This window comes from Carettochelys insculpta, chromosome 1 (assembly GCF_033958435.1).
Source record: "Carettochelys insculpta isolate YL-2023 chromosome 1, ASM3395843v1, whole genome shotgun sequence".
NCBI classification, from domain to species: Eukaryota; Metazoa; Chordata; order Testudines; family Carettochelyidae; genus Carettochelys; species Carettochelys insculpta.
This window is the reverse complement of record NC_134137.1, coordinates 20,598,237-20,617,679: the sequence shown is the minus strand read 5'-3', so window position 1 is coordinate 20,617,679 and position 19,443 is coordinate 20,598,237. Positions and strand designations below refer to the sequence as shown.

Sequence of the window (19,443 nt, the reverse complement as noted above, 5' to 3'; positions counted from 1 at the left end):
ACTTGTCTGTGCATCAGGAAGAAGATGTATTGACACTGTAGGCGTGCAGAATGAGACAAAAGGTGGGATGGACCTTCTCTAGACAAGTTTCAGTTGAAAAAAAATGTTCATGTGACCTCATCACCACTTCCATTGCAATGATGAAATCACAGAATCAGGATAGCTAGACTGGGTGACCCTCGTTATATTCATATAGGCAGTTCGAGCAACAGATATTTAACCCTTCCTCCCCATTCCATTCTATTTCAGGGTCTCATTCATATGCATGTGTGCATTCTTGACCTCTCCGGAACAGGGATTTTCTTGTTCATGACCTGTCTGTAACGCACCTTAGATAGTGGGGCTCTGACCCTTTGAAAGAGGTATATCTATAGGGAGAGTTAACACAGTTTATTATTCTTGCCATTTCACAGATACCAGAGGCTATTACAATACAATTATTTATTCTTTTCAGCCCATACATGTGTATGGGTTGGAAATCCTAAATCCAGCATTCTCTGGTCCAGCAACATCCAGGATGAGGGATGGCACTGGAACAGAGAGTCAGGCAGGAGGGTGCGGCCTGCATGTTCTGGCAGCCTGGTGGGCAGGGGAGTTGGCTGCAGCAGAGCCTGTGTCCCCCTGGTAACTCCTGTTGGAGAGCAGGCTTGCAGGGCTAAAGCTGGCTTTCCCTCATCAGCCTTGTGGAGCTGGGGCCAGGGCCAGGGCCAGAGCCAGAGACGGCTTTCCTCCACGGAGCTAGGGCCAAGGCAGGAGCTGGAGCTGGCTTTTCCCCGCAGCCCCACGGAGCCAGGGGCAGCCATGCGGGGCTGGATCTGCATCCCCAGCAGGGGCCTGAGTCAGCTTCTCCTGGCACCTACAGAGCGGAAGGTAGGAGAGCAGCCCAGTGGTGTGAGGAAGAGTGGGGAGTAGTGGCTTGGGGGCCCTGGCAGGGAACCTGACAAATTCTCTTTTCCAAGACCAGTTGGGTCCCAACCATGCCAGACCAAGGAGGTGGAACTTGTGCTGGGCATTTCAAAGAAGGAAGTAAAGACACAGTCCTGTTCTCAGAACACAGTACTGTTCTCAGAGGCCATTTCTACACAGGCCACTTCCTTTGGAAGTGGCTTGTTAATACACGGAGCAAGAGATGCTAATGAGGCGTAGATGCAAATTCCCCACACTCATTAGCATAACATCACATGATTTGGAGTCCGGAAGTCCTTGGGGGCAGCACTTCTACACAGCGTTTTGGAGTCCAGAAGAACGGTCTTCGAGACTCCAAATCACGTGACTTTATGCTAATGAGGCACAAGGAATTTGCATCTGCGCCTCATTAGCATCTTTAACTCCGTGTATTAGCATGCCACTTCCGAAGGAAGTGGCCTGTGTAGAAATGTCCAGAGAGTTTGGAATCTAATTTAGGACATAAACAAATAAAAATAAGACAAGGGAAGAAAAGGAGGAGAAGGACAAAGTTTATAGTAATAAGATGAGGTGATTGATTCAGGAGGGAATGGCCCTGTCCGCCATCTCTTACTTTTGTGTTGAGTTTTCCTTTGACTCCTTGCCAGATCATACTAGCATAGGGCCAGATACTGCAATGTGTACACGACTAGTGCCTGTAGGTAAAATTCAGCTCTGCACAGAGCTCCAGCACATCGTCTTTTGGCTGTTTGAGTCCCATTGGTATAAGCTTTGTGCTAGCCCTCAGCAATGAGGTGAATTTCTTTGGCTTCTGCTGTGCAAGAGCACAGACTACACATGATCATAAGGGTCCCTTCTGGTCATAACATCTATAAAGCTGTGAAACAGCAAGAATAATCAACTGTGTGTACTCTGCCTGCAGATGTGCATCTGCTAAAATCTCCTTCCCTTTGCTGTCCATGTAATAAATCTGAGATAATTACAGGGCAATAATTATCATTGCAAAAGATAATGTCATTGTGTCATTCTGTGGAGTGACAGACCCACCGGAGTGCTGCTTACGCTTGTACAGGAAGAGGAAATGCTCCTTACTGCATTAGAAAGGCTAACAGATTTGTGTTGCTTAGTATGTTACAAACGGTTTTCTCAGGCACTTTTCTCATTGAAAATCTGCTGCAAAATTTCCATTGTCTTCAACAGGAGTTGGATGGAGCTTTGAATTTATCAGATGTACTCTTCCAGGATTACAATATCAGACTTCATTATTAACTTGTATCCACTTTCAACATGAAAGAGTCTGTTTTCATGGTTGCTGGCTAGTATTAGAAGTGCTATGCTCCAAATTACTCTGTCTGCATAGATAGTTCTGTCCCCTCCCATGGTCTGTATGTTCCATCACAATACTCTACATGCAGCACCCATTGGTATTTGCTTAAACACATAATAACATCTCTAGCTGAAGGTTATTTGCATTCTGCTCATTGATTTTAGTGTGATGGATTTTTGTTGCAGTATCCGTAACTCTGTAGAAATGCTCCATTATTCAATCCTGGCAAGCTAAGATACTGCCCATTAAATCACCCAGCACAATTCTGGGGCCATGAAAAGTCACAGCTAATTTGAAATTTTATTAGCTCTCAGCTGATCTTGTTTACTGCAGGAGTTGTCTTTTGAAACAAGTCTTCTACCTCTGTATAAAACTCTGGTCATGATATTGAACGCTCAAGCTGAGAAGCTTGGAAATGAAGCTGCATGAGGCTTGAAAGGGGAAGCAGACTCCTACTGCTCGTGGGAGCACTTTACAGCCAGCAAATACTTAGGTGACCTAAAGAATTCAAAGAGAAGAGACCCACTGTTGCTTGAAATGAATTCCTCTGTGATGCGCTTGTAGATGTTAATGCAATGCTTAGTGTTAGCACTGGGGGAAAACTACTTCACAGTTGTTTTGTCAAGGTTTAAAAATAAGTTGAAAAGTCTGCCTCCCCCTGTAAGCAGTAATACCCTACAGATCATTTCCTAGAAGTTAATGACCAGTTTTGTTCCTCTGGCTCTTAATCCTATCTCAGCAAGAGGGGGCTTTGAGAGAAATTAAGAGTCCAGACAGGGAGGCTCACTGACAATGTTGTACACCAACAAAGCATCTCTCCCCAACTCCCTCTAAATCTTGTAGAATGCTTAGAAGGCAAGGGCAGGGTATCAAAATCCAGGATTCTCCTGTGATGTGTATGCAAACATTTCATCCAGCCAGTTACCCAGGAGGTCAGAGTCCATGTTGCTATAAACCATCCAATCTTAGTTTTAAAAGGAAATTGTTCTGCAAGTCTTTGCATGGTGAGCTGCAGAGAAAGCAAAGTGATGGTATTCCAGCTAACCTGGAGGCTATCCCAGGGATGCAAATAAAGCACAGGATTAGTATAGTCCTCCATATTGAACATGGAGGTCTAGATTTTCAAAAGTGACTAGTGACTGTGGGTGCCTCCATTTCTGGGTGCGCAGTTTGTGACCCCTTAAAGCGACCTCTCTTTTAGGAAGTGCTTAACCACCAGCACCGGAAAATCTAACCTTTTTCAGATGGCTCAGGTTTGGCATCCCATCGCTGAGGCACTCAAAATCACTTGTCAGTGGTTTACATGTCCCAAAGCCTCTTTTTGCACATACTCCCTCATTCCCATACAGGATAAAGGATCAGTGGAGTAAGGGGTGAATCAAGGCACATGGCTTCAAGTGTCTCCTTTGAATAGCTAAAACCAGCATATCTAGAAGCAGAAGCAAGACAAACTCAAACTGGAAATAAGGCACACATGATTAATAGGGAAGTTGTATTATTATTATTATTATTATTATTATTATTATTGAGCCCCCAGACACAGCCCAAGACCCCATTGTGTTAGAGGATGCATAAACACAGAATTAAAATATGGTCCCTGTGCCTCAAAGAGTGTATGGTTCAATTAACCGTTTGCAACAGCTTCCCAAGGAGGTAGACCTTCCATCACTTGAACATCTTTAAAACAATCCTGGATGTCATTCAAAAAGATGTACTGTCATTCAGTTGCAAATGAACTGGGCTTGATACAGGAATCACTGGCTTAGATTATCTGGCCTGTGTTATTCAGGGCCTTGTGCTAGATGATTGTTATAGTATCTTCTGGCCTTAAAGTCTCGGAATAGTGCCAGCTGGAGGCTTTGGATCTGCCTTTTTCTCCTGTGCCAGAAAAGTAGAACTCAGGCTGCTGAGCACATTGTCCCTCTGACAGTCTAGCTCCTCCTTCATGTCTGCCTCTTGTTGAAAGGGAGTCATTTGAAGGTAGTGAGGCAGGTGAGGAATCTCATGGTTACTTTAGAAGCTGCTCCCCAAAGGACTGTGTCATGTAGTGTAGGGGTCTTCAGCCAAATAGTGAGAAAAGCCATTTTTTCAAATTCATTTACAAAATCAGTACTTCAAGAGCTGGAATGCTTGTGACTACAAGGCAGTCCTTAATAAATAATGTTAACACGTACTTTTTGTAGTCCTTAGTTTAAGACCAGCACAGACAATGATTTGTACCAGTTAGAAAGTTTAAGTTACTTTCACTTCTGGATTGGAGAGCAAATAAGGACAAGGAAAAGGCTGCGCCTGGGGATAGGTTTTTAAGCAGGAAGGAGCAAGGTTTGCATCAGCCCTCTGCACCCCTTCCCCTCCATTCTCAGGCTCTACCCACCTTGGCCCACAAACCAGCCCTCCCATCTCCAGGGTTTACCCTCCTCAGCCTCCAAGTCTGCCCCCCTATCACAAAGCTATCCTCTCAGCCCCAAACTGCCCCCATCCCCAGGCTTAACCCCCTCAGCCCCAAAGCCACCCCCCCAATCCCCAGGCTTAACCCCTCTCAGCCTCAAGACCACCATCCCCAGCCTTAACCCCTCTGAGCCCCAAACCCACCCCCCATCCCCAGCCTTAACCCCTCTGAGCCCCAAACCCACCCGCTATCCCCAGTATTAACCCTTCTCAGCCCCAAACGCAACCCCCACCCCCAGCCTTAACCCCTGAGCCCCAAACCCACCCTGCCATCCCCAGGCTTAACCCCCTCAGCCGACGAGCTCCTCCAGCTGCATATACTGCTACTGCTCCTCTGCAGCCACTGCCTCCTTCTCAGCAGGGCTCTGTGGCTCTTGCCGGGGCAGTCTCAGCCACCTCTCCCCCCAGCTCCCCTGCAGGCTTAGCACTTCTCCCACCTGCAGCTTCGGTGTCTCCCTGCCCTGCTGCCACTGAAATAATGGAACTAAATTTAAGTGGTTTAATGGCTGGGTCCCTCCTGCTGCCCTGCCAGCCATTAAACTAATTAAGTTTATTTCCATTATTTCAGCAGCAGCAGGGCAGGGAGCTGCAAGAGGAGTCAGTGGTGGCAGTGCCTGGAGACGTAACTGACTCCTTAAAAAAGCTGCAGGTTGCCAACTCCTGATTTAGTGAACATGCTAAAACAAGTGTTAGTGTCACAATCTCCAGTGGCTGCAACTTTAAGCACCTGATAGTAATCTTTTGAAAACAATACACGCCTCGTGGTTTGAATATTATAATTCCCTCTACATGGTTCAGGATCCAGCAACAAATCCACCCATCTATTCGACCCTCAGCATATTATGGCTACTGCGTACCCTGTCCCTGCATCAGTGGATTTTACTTTAAATTGGCATCCTTGGTTTTTAAAGCTCATAGATCATATTTAAGACCTCTTCCTTGAGCCAGCCCTGAGAGATAGTTATGTTCTGGCCCATTGACCTGTTAGGAATTGTCAGACCTCTGTGTGCCTGTGCTGCAACAGTCTGTGGCATGCAGAACCTGTTTCTGTCTCAGTCCGTCATCCCACCTTTTAAAAAACACACCTCCAGCCATTGCACGTCTCAGAAGAGTTTTAGAGTAGAACCCAACTGCCCTTCTCAATACCTCTTTCCCCGATCCTCCTTGTCTCTCTTTTCACACAGGCCCCCTTCCCTTGTTTTCATCACTTTTGGATTATCGGAGCATGACTTTTAGTGAATTTTAATTTGTTTTTATTCATCTGTGTAACTCCCAGAGCAGCTTACTTTGTGGGGAGAGCTCTTGGTAAATGTCACTTTATCCTTATAATTTTGACAGGGAAAGTAAGAGCTCCCAAGATGTGAGGAGACACAGCTGTATGTAGCATCATTCATTTCTTCTTCCCATTCACTGAAAGACACCACATTGATAACTAGTGGGCTTTTTATACTAAAAAATAAACAAAAAAAGTATTTGGATGGGTGGCTGAGCATTATTACTTATTGTCGGGTTTCTAGTTTAAATTTTGCAGGGCTTCTGGACACTTCAGATGCAAGCAGCTCCTACATTTTACAAGCTGAAAGGAGTTTAGCACTATTGTTGCTATTAAAACCAGTGAAACCTGAGTAGCTAAATCTGAGTTCAACTCACAGGAAATTTAAGGGTTATAAGATGTCAAGCTACATCTGCACTACCATGGGGACTGACCAATACACTGGTGGTCGACTAGTGAAGATCTGCCAAATTAACAGCAGATTGCTTTCCAGTCAACTCTGTTACTCTACCTCAGATGAGAAGAGTAAAGGAAGTTGATGGGATAGTTTCTTTCATTGAATCTCCATAGTGTAGACATTTGTGGTAACTCTACCTAAGGTACATTAACTCCAAGTACGTTTTTCACATAGCTGGAGTTGTGTATCTCAGGTTGATTTTCTGTGGTAATGTAGATGTAGCCTCAGTGACAAGGTCCTTTGGTGTAATTACGACCACCTTAGAAAACACAGGACTGAAAAATATTAGGGGGAAGGATAATCTGTAACTTGGTTCCCAGCATTCCTGCATCTGCAAAATATTCTCCCATGTAGCAGGTCCTGAAATGAACATTTGCTGCTTTCTGTGAAGACAGAAATTCCTTGCCATCCTACAATTTCTAATCCCAGATTGCCGCTCTGACGTCTGAAATGAAAAACAGGGTAATGAAAAGGGATGGTACAGCAGGCTTGCCAGCCTCTCACTACAGTGTCTGCAGCCTTAGAAAACATTATTAATGTGTGGGAGTAAATGACAAAGTGTCATCTCACTTGAAGCAGTAATCTCAACAGTAACAAGGTGGGTTTTTTTTAAAGCTAGTTATAGATAGACATACTATAGCAACATGGTTCTGTATTTTTTTAAAGTGAGCCCCAGATTCCACCCTGAATTCAGCATTCCAAAATTCTACTAGCCCAATCATCTGCTTCTTTTGATGGACAAGTGCAATATAATTTGTACTTTTATCATCAGTCATCTTCAGATAAGGGAGATGGGCCAGTTTTATGCGTGAGCTGGTGCATTTTCATGACAATTTGGAAGGAGATAATGGCTACGTCTACACGTGCACGCTACATCGAAACAGCTTATTTCGATGTAGCGACATCGAAATAGTCTATTTTGATGTATGACATCTACACGTCCTCCAGGGCTGGCAACGTCGACGTTCAACTTCGACGTTGGGCAGCACCACATCGAAATAGGCGCTGCAAGGGAACGTCTACACGCCAAAGTAGCACACATCGAAATAAGGGTGCCAGGAACAGCTGCAGACAGGGTCACACGGCGGACTCAACAGCAAGCTGCTCCCTTAAAGGGCCCCTCCCACACACAGTTGCGCTAAACAACACAAGATCCACAGAGCCGACAACTGGTTGCAGACCCTGTGCGTGCAGCATGGATCCCCAGCTGCAGCAGCAGCAGCCAGAAGCCCTGGGCTAAGGGCTGCTGCACACGGTGACCATAGAGCCCCGCAGGGGCTGGAGAGAGAACGTCTCTCAACCCCTCAGCTGATGGCCACTATGGCGGACCCCGCTATTTCGATGTTGCGGGACGCGGATCGTCTACACGTGCCCTACTTCGACGTTCAACTTCAAAGTAGGGCACTATTCCCATCCCTTCATGGGGTTAGCGACTTCGATGTCTCACCGCCTAACGTCGATTTCAACTTCGAAATAGCGCCCAACACGTGTAGCCGTGACGGGCGCTATTTTGAAGTTGGTGCCGCTACTTCGAAGTAGCATGCACGTGTAGACACGGCCAATATATTATATTTTCAGAAGCACTCAGTGGTAGGCTAAATATGTTCCCCTTAACATCAATGGCAATTAGCCAATGCTGCCACTTTCGAAAATCTGTCTGTCTCTCTCTCTCTCTCTCACACATAGAGAGAGAGAGAGAGAGAGAGAGAGAGAGAGTCCGGATAGTAAAATTGCATAATTCCTCCAGGACTGATACAGATACACAAAATTGGCCAGATTCTAAGAGTTACACTGGTGTGAATTTGGAATAATTACTTTGTCAGTGGACCGTCGCATGCTTTATGCCCACACAACTGGGCTCAGACCGTGGTACAGAGTGTGTAGTAAAGGTGAGCTGATTTGGTTTGTTTTGCAATATTTTCTTAGAAATTGACAATATTCTGTCCTGCTGTCTGAGAGACACTTTCACTCTCCAGGCGCATTCAGTTTTTCGTCTGTGCTGGGATGGTCATCGGACACTAGCAATTAAGGGTGATTTGGCTGATATGGACTGCTTCTAAGAGTTGGACTAAGCACTGCACATTTTGCATAGGCTTCTGAGCAACCATCCCATGGGAATAGTTTTCATTCCCTATCAAACTGCCTTATTTGAACTGATGACTTAGAAGTGAAAGGCTTCATATCCCAATAGCCAAGCCCCAAAGGTCTAGCCCCTTTAACTGATTCAAGAATCCATCTCAACTGCATGCTTAACTACTTTTATTTTTGAATGTAGTGCTTCACCAAACCCCCACAGAGCTATAATTTTTTTCTTTGCATCTCCTTCCCCATCATTCATTATTACCAAGATGTTGGGGATGAACTGTGGCACCACAGAATGTACTATGGAAGAGAGGAACAGTCCTGTGGAAAATAGGTGCTTCCGTTTACACATATGGTTGCTTGGCTAACAATACTTAATTCTACTGATATGCTGAGTAGGCTTTTTTTGTGCCTGTGACTGCTAGTGCTATTTTTATCACAAATTTCATGCTGATGCAAGGTACAGGATTGACAGCCTGGGGGTGTGAAGTCCTCTGTTTATCCAGAGAATAGTTGCAGCACAAGCAGACACAGAGTATGGTCTATTTTGACAAATTTATCTTGTCCCTTTCTCCACCACTGGGAAACACTCCATTAAGTAAAAAAGTAGTCATGTAGCACTTTAAAAACTAACAAAATAATTTATTATCCAGATCTGAAGAAGTGGGTCCGCCCTACCTAATAAATTACTTTGTTAGTCTTTCAAGTACTACATGACTGTTTTTTTGGTTTGTGAAGATACCAACACAGCTACCTCTCTGTGACTATACTCCATTAAGTGTGAGACTGTAGTTCAGTTTTCCCGCACAGACCTTTACCTGCCTGCTTGGATGTTTTTGATGCATCTTATTGCCGCCGTGCTCAAATTTCACTTTCATCTCTGCAGATGGCTTGATAGACTGTATGGACCCAGACTGCTGCCTGCAACCTTTGTGTCATGTTAACCCACTGTGCCTGGGCTCGCCTGATCCCCTGGATATAATACAGGAGACGCAAGCCCCCACATCCCAGCAGAACTTGCACTCTTTCTACGATCGAATCAAGTTCCTGATTGGCAAGGACAGCACGCACATCATCCCAGGAGAGAATCCATTTGATGGAGGGTAAGTGGTGGGGGCTTTCTAAACAAGAACGAAAGCTCACGTCCTTAGTTCCCAGTCAGAGGTGGAATGGTGAATTCTGTACAGTGAAATACTAATAAAGGAGGACAGAAGGATACAGGGGACAAAAATAGTGTCATTTTGAATGTCTTGGTAACCTGCCTATGGGAAATAGCTATCTGAAGAATTTCTTGACTATTACAAAGTTTCTGAAAGTCCTCCCAGAGGCACACACAGATCAAGAAATAAAGCAGCCAGGCCCATTTTTATGCACTATCACCTCAGCTTTTCATTACGCTCTTTCCTCCTCTGTTGGCCCCACTGATCTCTGTAGAGTAGTTGAATTATTCTTCCTTATTGTGTCTATGTCCTTTTCTTTGTTAGTGAGCCCTTTGACATCCCATCTTACGATTATCCCAGGGTGCATGCCAAAGGTCCGAATCCTCATGGGGGATCAGTGAGACAGCACACAGAATTAATTCAACAGTGTGTGCAATTTAGATTACATGCCTATGTCCGACCTTGGGTGAAAAGAGTTTTCTCACTTGGAATATTCTCTCTAGCATCATGGTTCCTTTGCAGTCACTTAAGTTTCCTGACATTTCACTGCAATGGCAGAGCAAGTGGAAGTAGGAGAATTGGCTGCTTCGTTCCTGTGCAAATGGCCCACATTGTTGGTTTGTTTGTTTTTTTTTCTTTTCCCACAAAGCAGCCATTAATCCAACTTGATCTGTGGTTTGGCTTCCCTTGTTCAAATGAAAGTAGTTTTCCAAGACTACTCTGCAATGGTGCCTTTAAAATGAGCATTCCCATGTTGACAGAGTCAGCATCCCTTCCCATCTCACTTACAGAGAGGAGCAGCTGTAACTAGAATTACAGCTCAGGCTACATATGACTGTGAAAGGACTCCAAAGAGCTAGAAAAGGTCCTATATCATAGAGAAGGCCTGATATTTCCAATGTAAAAAGTAAAGCAGAACATAGGCTGAAGTTTTTTTTTTAATGCTGAGACATTTATTGTGAGAAGTAGGGAACAGCAAGAATCCCTTCTGGTGGTCATGCCCTGTATCAGCAATGTGAATGCCTAACTAAGCACATAAATAGTAAGCAATTATTTGAAATCATGAGAGCACTTGAGCTTACAATAAAGAACGTGCTTAAGTACCTTGCTATCTTGGTAATTCCCTGTTTTCTGAGTTCTGCAAGTGGTTGGAAGGGTTTCAGACACAGGTAAAACTTGGTAGTGTCAGAGTTTAAATTCAGTCTGATTAATTATCCCTTATGTTCAGTTTTCCCACAAAAATGGCTGTGCTGTGGAAATACATTGGAATTGTAAACCTCTAATTTGGTATGCTCATAGGACCAATTCAGTACTTGCAATTTGACAGCCACTGCAGCCTCTGCTGAAACTGATCCAAGGCTATTCCATGGATCAGCTGACAAAAGAATATTGCCCTTGATAGCCCATGCATGCCACCCTGTATGATTCACCATTTACAATGGTGCTGGAAGCTGACCTCACATGTGAGCCTCTTAGAAGTACAGAAGTATCAGTGAGTCAGCTTGGTATGCTGGTGTCCATGGTCTGAGTCTTTGCCAAGCTTCTGTAGAGGCCAAGAAGGCAAACTACAGTGCTTTGGATTAAAGCCAAGCAGCCAGTATGTAGCAAACAATGTTATTGTCAGTCTTCACAAGACTGCAAATTTTGTAGCTGGATATGATAAGCAATGCAGACTCTTGCCTATGCATTAGTTTAGCAGAATCTCTACTCTCAGATACCACAATTCTTAGTGATTGCAGTAAAAAGCATGTACCAGAACATGGACTAAATTATACTAGTAATTTCATTTTCAATATGATAGTTTTGGGGTAGCATTTCTCAAGGCTGAGCTGTCAATCACAAGCCCTATTATAGGGGAAGCCACTGTCAGATCATGTACAACAATATATTCTAAGGACAGGAGGATATGTTATATGTAGATCCAACATCATGTCCATGTTTAATGAGCTTTCCCCTTGACAACTGAAGAACTGTCAGATTGTAATATCCATATATTACTGTTTAATTTGCTTCTGTTCTGTGAGCCTTCTCTGCTTTCAATAATAAGCAGATATTCAAGGACTTACACATGTTGCCCATTAATACAGTGGTGAAGCTTTTCAGTAGCATACTCATACAATGAAATTCACTCCTATGGAGAGACCCAATGCAAGTTCTACGTTACCTCTCAAGTGCCATTGAGGTCCTTAAAAACAGAGCTTAGATGGTTCATAGGCTTTGTACTGGCTGTCTGTTCTGTAGCCGATTTCACCTCCAAATATGTAAATATCCCACTGTTGAAAGGTCTGAGCTCAAAAGTAACATCTGCCACGCAGAAGGGTGAGATTTCCTACACCCCAGCATGTAAAGCTCTCCTTTGCTTGAACAGGGAATGAAAAAATTAAAATAAATGGGATAGGTTCATAACTAATTATTGTTCATTTTTTTACATTGGAACTAGTAAATTGAACTTCATATTTAATTTACTTTCAGCATGAAGAGCTCTGTCATTACATAAGTTATTTATGACATTTTGCTATTCTTTGTGTATCAACACTGGCTGATTATCAATAAATATGGCCTGCAGACATGCCATCTCTGTCTGTAACACCACATCTCACAAGAGAAACATCCTTGATCTTAGCATAGGAGCTCTCTAAGGAACACACACGTGAAGGATTTAGTGGTGTCAGTGGCTCAATAGGAGGGTACTTATTCTGAGCATGTGGCAGGCCAGTCCACCAACACAGTACAGGTTGCACCTCCCTCGTCTGGCACTCTTGGTATCTGAGCAGTCCCGGATGAGGATTTTGCCGGATGAGGGATGCTCAATGCCTGTGGGGCTTCCCCACCTGTCCCCCAGTTACTTTTAAGACTTTCTGCTGGCTCCCTGGCTCCTCAGTTCCCTGGCCACTCCTACCCATGTGGCTCCCCAGCAGCTCTATGGCCTGCAGCTTCCCAGCCCCACAGCTCCCCAACTGGTTCTCCATAGCCCCCACCCCCACGCGGTTCCCTGGCCACTCCCAGCCCTGCAGCTCCCCAACTGTCACCCTGGCAGCTCACCAGCCTGCAGCTTCCCAGCCTCACAGCTCCCCAGCTGGCTCATGGCCCATGGTTCCCTGGCTGCTTTCTTGCCGGCTCCCCAGTTTCCCAGCCCCGCTGCTCCCTGACCAGTTCCCCAGCCACAAAGGCCCCAGTGCTCACTACTGGCTTTCCAGTCACTGGGGCCCACTAGCTTCTGCTCTCCCGCTTTCTCCTTCTCTGAGGGTTGAGCAGGGGCTCTGACCATAGCCACACACTCCAGTGGGGTCTCTCTCCCTACCCTGGGTGCTGCAGCAGGGGTTCCAGCTCTGCAGAGGCATAAGGGACTGGCGACAGAGGCAGTTAAGCCAGCAGAGGCACATCCACATGGTCTCTGCAGTGCTGGCACCCCCTTCTGATGGCACTGAACTCTTGTGTGGCTATGTTAGTGAGCTTCAGTAGTGTGCAAATGTACAGCCATTTGCAATCCTGAGAAGCTCACTTTGTGTAGCTCTGCTGGCAGCCGTGCTGGGCGGACCTCCGTGTAGACCCAGCCTGAGAGTGTGGAAGATTCATACCTGCAGTCAGGGAGTTAGTGTGCCCTCAGTGGCCTTTAAAAGTGTGCTGCAGTTCCTGTTTCTGTGTGCAGCACCAGCACCCAGACAAAGGCATTCACCTTTCCTGCCTGCTTCTGTCCTTCATGGGGAGATGCCACCCGCCATTGTGGCAGCCCTCTCTCTAACATAGCAGCAACTTCTGAAGCCACAGTCAGCCCTCACTGTCTGTTTATTGCTTAAATTTATAGATAATGTTGTTATTAGAGTGGTGATGTTTATCATTCCTGGTGGGACCAGATCAGTGCAGTACTTTGCATTTCTTACATGGCCTGTGTAGAAATGGCAGCAGAATGAAATACATGATGGAATACTTATACAATACATCCCCTGGGCTTTAGAGACCCAGCTTAGCTACCTTTTAGAAAGAGCACCAGTACAGATCATCTAATGGAGTACAAGTAAGCAAATATCTCATGACAGCTAGCCTGTGAGTGAATTTATTATTGAATTACACTCTAGCTTTTTAAGAACAAGCTGAGCTGACAAGCACCTCATCACCACAAAAGAGGGAGGAAAAAAGACAGTGATAAATTACGTTGATGGATAAAGGTAAAGACCATGTCTCCTCTAAAATACCAGCAATTATATAGTAATCCTATCTGAGTAAAAAAAAAACATATTCCCCATATTGAAATGAGGGTTTTTGGTGGTAAAGCAGTAGCTAAATTAAATTCTGAATGCACAAAATGTGTTCTTTGCGTCATTTTGATGAACAGATAACAAGTACTCTTCTGCCACTTGATCATTCTTGTATTGATTTCAAAACCACTTAGTCTTGCTGTTTGCTTTGTATCTTTAAGCTGTTCTTAGTTGTCCCTCACCATAAGGAGCAGCACAAGATGCACTGATGTCAAGTTGTTGACTTTCAAGTAGGACACCTGATACCCTTGTTCTCTCTTGACGGACAGCATCAGACAGTAGTATAAATTCATGGCCTGGGGAGTCCTTTATGTCAAGTGTCAGCATAGGACTAAGCTACTTCTGGCAGCCAGGCGTAGAACTGACTATTTTCTATAGTTTGTTTTAAACAGAATTTAGAGTGTTTTCAAAGTGTATCTGCTTTTGACCCCCTGATGGTTTATTGCATGCTATCATGTGAAGCCATGATACTGTGTTGTCAGTACAATTAACTTTCTGTGAACCCTCCATAATTATATGGGCAACTGGAAACGAAGAAAAGACTTATGAAATAGAGCTCCATGTTGTGTATGAGTGTCCTCATGAGGATTGGCCTCTGGCACTAGCTACAGAGAGAGTCTTTTCTCTTCCTCACATCTAGAGCCAGTACGCAGAAAGCAGGTCTGGTGATATAAAATTCTGACTGGAAATCAGATTCTTTGGGCTCTCTTTTCATCTCTGCCACTGACTCCTGATATAACTTGAGGCTAATTATGTCCCCGTTCTCTGCCTCAGTTCCTCCATCAATAATATAGGCATAATAACATCTGCTTACCCTAGAGGAGTGTTTAAGGCTAAGTTAGTAAATTATTGTAAAAGCATTTTGAATTCTTGAGATGGAAGGTACTGTATAAATGCCACAATTTGCTATTTCATAATATATAGCACGTATGTTTTTGATCGTTACATTGTACAATCAAACCGCCCCTCATCCATTATCTGGAGCCAAAGCCAATTAGCTGATCCTGGCCAGAGAACAACCGAATGTGAAAATGTTGGAGGAGACAATGCTGTTCAAATCTTGTGGTGAAGCCCCTTTCAGCACAGTTTTCAGGGACTTAAAATGAAGATCTGCAAGGTGCTTTCATAATACTCTTGGATGGGGAGATTTCTTTTCTTTTTGCACGTCTCACTGACTGCGGCCACCCTTGGCCAAAATTTTGAAAGGGCCATGCTAATGGCTAAATCAGAGGATACTAAAGAGGCGCTGAAATGAATATTCAGCGCTCATTAGCATGCTGCGGGCTGCAGCGGAAATGCCATGTTTTGATCACATGCAGCTCGGCTACACGGGGGCCCTTTTCAAAAAGACCCCGCAGACTTCAAAATCCCCTTATTCCTATCAGCTGCTCAGATTTCGAAGTCTGCAGGGTCCTTTCGAAAAGGACCCCTGTGTAGCCAAGCCACATGCAATCAAAATGTGTCACTTTCGAATTGCCTCAGCTGGCAGCATGCTAATGAGCCACTAAGTATTCATTTCAGTGCCTGATTAGTATCCTCCGATTTGGCCATGAGCATGGCCATTTTGAAATTTTAGCCAAGAGTGGCCACAGCCGCTGTGTCAGATTGCAGACAGCTGTCCAGACAAACATGCTGGCCTTGTCTTCACTTCAGTAGAAGATGTGCAGGAGGATAACTAAAATGGGAGCTATCCAAAAGTAAAACCACAGTGAAGACAAAGCATTTTAGTTTTGCTTTGGGCAGTGGGGAACGGGATAGCTCAGTGGTTTAAGCATTAGCCTGCTAAAGCCACAGTTGTGAATTCAATCCTGGAGGAGGCTATTTAGGGGCCTGGGGCAATTAAATTTAAAAAAAAATCTGTGAGGAATGGTGATAGGTCCTGCCAAGAGGACAGAGGACTGGACTGGACTTGATGACCTCTAAAGGTCACTTCCAATTCTATGCAATAGGTATGTCTCCATATATAGTTAACTGGGCAAGGTTAGCCTGAGGTTGGAATTTACTTTACCTTCATTGCCTAGTGATAAAACTAAAGAGCCTTGCCTTCACTGTGTTTTCACAATGGACTAGTTCATATGGTTAGTTCCCTTGTGGTAAAAAATACATATTTTATAAGTCAGGTTAAGGCCTGATATAGAAGCCTGACAAGGGAACTAACCATATGAACTAGTTCATTGTGCAGCCCCAAGTTTACAGTCTTGGTTCGTAATGACTGACATCTCCATATTGCTTTCTGTTGTTTTGGCTTTAATCTGAAGTATTGAAGTTGACTGCTGTGCCTCTGGAGCTGTGTCTACATGTGCACACTACTTCGAAGTAGTGGCACTAACTTCGAAATAGCGCCCGTCACGGCTACACGTGTTGGGCGCTATGTCGATGTTAACATCGACGTTAAGTGGCGAGACGTCAAAGCCGCTAACCCCATGAGGGGATGGGAATTGCACCCTACTTCAACGTCGAAGTAGGGACCATGTAGTCGTTGCGTGTCCCGCAACATTGAAATTGCGAGGTCCTCCATGGCGGCCATCAGCTGAGGGGTTGAGAGACGCTCTCTCTCCAGCCCCTGCGGGGCTCTATGGTCACCGTGGGCAGCAGCCCTTAGCCCAGGGCTTCTGGCTGCTGCTGCTGCAGCTGAGGATCCATGCTGCATGCACAAGGTCTGCAACCAGTTGTCGGCTCTGTGTATCTTGTGTTGTTTAGTGCAACTGTGTCTGGGAGGGGCCCTTTAAGGGAGCGGCTTGCTGTTGATTCCGCCCTGTGATCCTGTCTGCAGCTGTGCCTGGCACCCTTATTTCGATGTGTGCTACTGTGGCGTGTAGACGTTCCCTCGCAGCGCCTATTTCGATGTGGTGCTGCGCAACGTCGATGTTGAACGTCGACGTTGCCAGCCCTGGAGGACGTGTAGACGTTATTCATCGAAATCGCCTATTTGAATGTCACTACATCGAAATAAGCTATTTCGATGTAGCGTTCACGTGTAGACGTAGCCTGGAAGAGCTTGATATGGGCACAGAACATAGTGATGATGCAGTGATGCATTCTGTAGTTGACTTCTGCCTGAGGTTGGTTTTACCAGAGATGAATGCAGCACAGAGGATTGTGAAGGTCTGCTGATAGTCTCTCTGCTGTCAGCTGATGCGTCACCTGGCTTTGTATTGGCTCCTGAAAGCCCATGACTCGTCAGAGCTCAGTATGTTGAACTATAATAAATTGTGCACATGTGATGGAATCAGAGGTAAAAACTTACATTTGTTACAGTACTCTTGTAGTGCACCCCCATGGGGTGGCCCTCAGGGAATGGGGTGAAATACTATAGTACCTGCATGGAATTTATAAGGGTAGAGTGGAGTGTGGGGGTTCAGGACAGGGGAGGCAGGGGGGCCTCTGGGCTGGGGGTGTTGATATGGAGGGCTGCAGGAGTCATGGAAGGAAGTTTGGGATGTGGGGGCTCAGGACAGGGGACTGTGTGTGGGGGCATGCCGGATTCAGGGTTGGGGTGTGTGAGGAGGGGCTCAGGGCAGGGCACTGGGGTGTGAGAAGAGGCTCAGGGCAGGGTACTGGGTGTGAAGAGGGGCTCAGGTTGGGGCACTGGGGTGTAAGGAGGGGCTCAGGGCAGGGTACTGGGTATGAGGAGGGGCTCAGGGCAGGGTACTGAGTGTGAGAAGGGGCTCAGGCAGGGTACTGGGTGTGAGAAGGGGCTCGGGGCAGGGTACTGAGTGTGAGAAGGGGCTCAGGCAGGGCACTGGGTGTGAGAAGAGGCTCAGGTTGGGGCACTGGGGTGTAAGGAGGGGCTCAGGGCAGGGTACTGAGTGTGAGAAGGGGCTCGGGGCAGGGTACTGGGTGTGAGAAGAGGCTTGGGGCAGGGTACTGGGTGTGAGAAGGGGCTCGGGGCAGTGTACTGGGTGTGAGAAGAGGCTCAGGGCAGGGTACTGAGTGTGAGAAGGGGCTCAGGCAGGGTACTGGGTGTGAGAAGGGGCTCAGGGCAGGGTACTGGGTGTGAGGAGTGTCTCAGGATGGGGCACTGAGGTGTAAGGAGGGGCTCAGAGAAGGTACTGGGTGTAAGGAGGGGCTCAGGACGGGGCACTGGGTGTAAGGAGGGGCTCAGGATGGGGCGCTGAGTGTGAGGAGGGGCTCAGGATGGGGCACAGGGTGTGAGGAGGGGCTCAGGGCAGGGGGGCTGAAGTATGAGTGGATTCAGAGAGTGCAGGGAGCTGGGGTGCTAGTCAGAGCAGGTAGAGGGGCTCAAGGCTCTTCTAAGATCTGTACTAGGAAGTTGCTTGCTGTTGCCTTTCATCCCACTCAGGGAGTGGGAGGGAAGCTCACAGCATGGGTCACTCACACCTCTGCCCCCTTCCCACCCCTGCACACCCCACAGGGACAGGCATGCATACACACTGTGTGCTTTGCTCCCCTGAGCACCAAGAGACCAGCAAGCAGCCTTGTTATATGAATCATGGGGGAATGGGGACTTCAGTTCTCTGCCCTCCCTCAATGGCTCCCTGGAGGGGTTCAGGGCTGGGGCAGTCCTGGACTGGTGGAGGAACACAGCCCCAACTGGCCCCTTTCATCCTTGGGAGCCCAGCTGGCAGCGAGCCACTCCTCCTCGAGCAGCCACACGTCCCAGCTGGCTCCTTCTTTCTTGCTGGAGCCACACTGGCCAGCTTTCACCTCTGGATGGAACTAATGAAATGCAGCCACTTCTGGGGTGAAACACAGAAACTGTTAACAGAGCACAGCAGCTATATATCACTGGTTGGAAGAAGAATACCTTATATGCTTGAACTGCACCATATCATTGATAGGGATGAATAAACCTTGAGACAGATCTATTAGTGTGCTTGTACAGGGTCATGATTAAGTTATAAGTTTTTCATCATCATCATTTCCTATCCCCAGTCATGAAATTAAGGAGACATTTTGGCTACATCTACACTAGCACACTACGTCAAAGTAGACTATTTCGATGTAAGATCATCGAAATAGGCTACTTCAACGCGTATTGTCTACACGTCCTCCAGGGCTGGTGCCTTCGATGTTCAATGTTGAAGTAGCGATGGAGAACATCAAAAGGAGCCGCCCCGGAAGGAAATGTGGAGCATCCACACACACAAGTGCTCCCCATCGAAATAAGGGGCCAGCAAAGCCCCAAACTGCTCCCTTAAAGGGCCCTTTCCAGACACACTCATCCTGCACAGCACAAGATCCACAGAGCCAACAACCAGTTGCAGACCCTGTGCACGCAGCATAGACCCCCAGCTGCAGCAGCAGCAGCAGCAGCAGCAGCCAGAAGCCCTGGGCTAAGGGCTGCTGCACGGGGTGACCATAGAGCCCTGCAGGGGCTGGACAGAGTGTCTCTCAACCCCTCAGCCAATGGCTGCCATGGTGGACCCCGCTATTTCGATGTAGCAGGACGTGGATCGTCTACACATGCCCTATTTCAACATTGAACATAGAAGTAGGGTGCTATTCCCATCTTCGGATAGGAACAGCGATTTCGATGTCTCGCCGCCTAACATCGATTTCAACATCAAAAT

At 46.3% G+C, this 19,443-nt stretch overlaps 1 protein-coding gene across 3 annotated transcripts in view; it reads left to right on the top strand.

The window, feature by feature from the left end:
* Nucleotides 1-19,443, top strand: part of TENM4 (teneurin transmembrane protein 4) — a 493,982-nt gene that overhangs the window by 366,008 nt on the left and 108,531 nt on the right. For all 3 annotated transcript variants that reach the window (XM_074983382.1, XM_074983375.1, XM_074983367.1), the window contains one exon: nt 9,380-9,596. In XM_074983382.1, the coding sequence (XP_074839483.1) occupies nt 9,380-9,596 (217 nt within the window). The remainder of the gene's footprint in view (nt 1-9,379; nt 9,597-19,443) is intronic.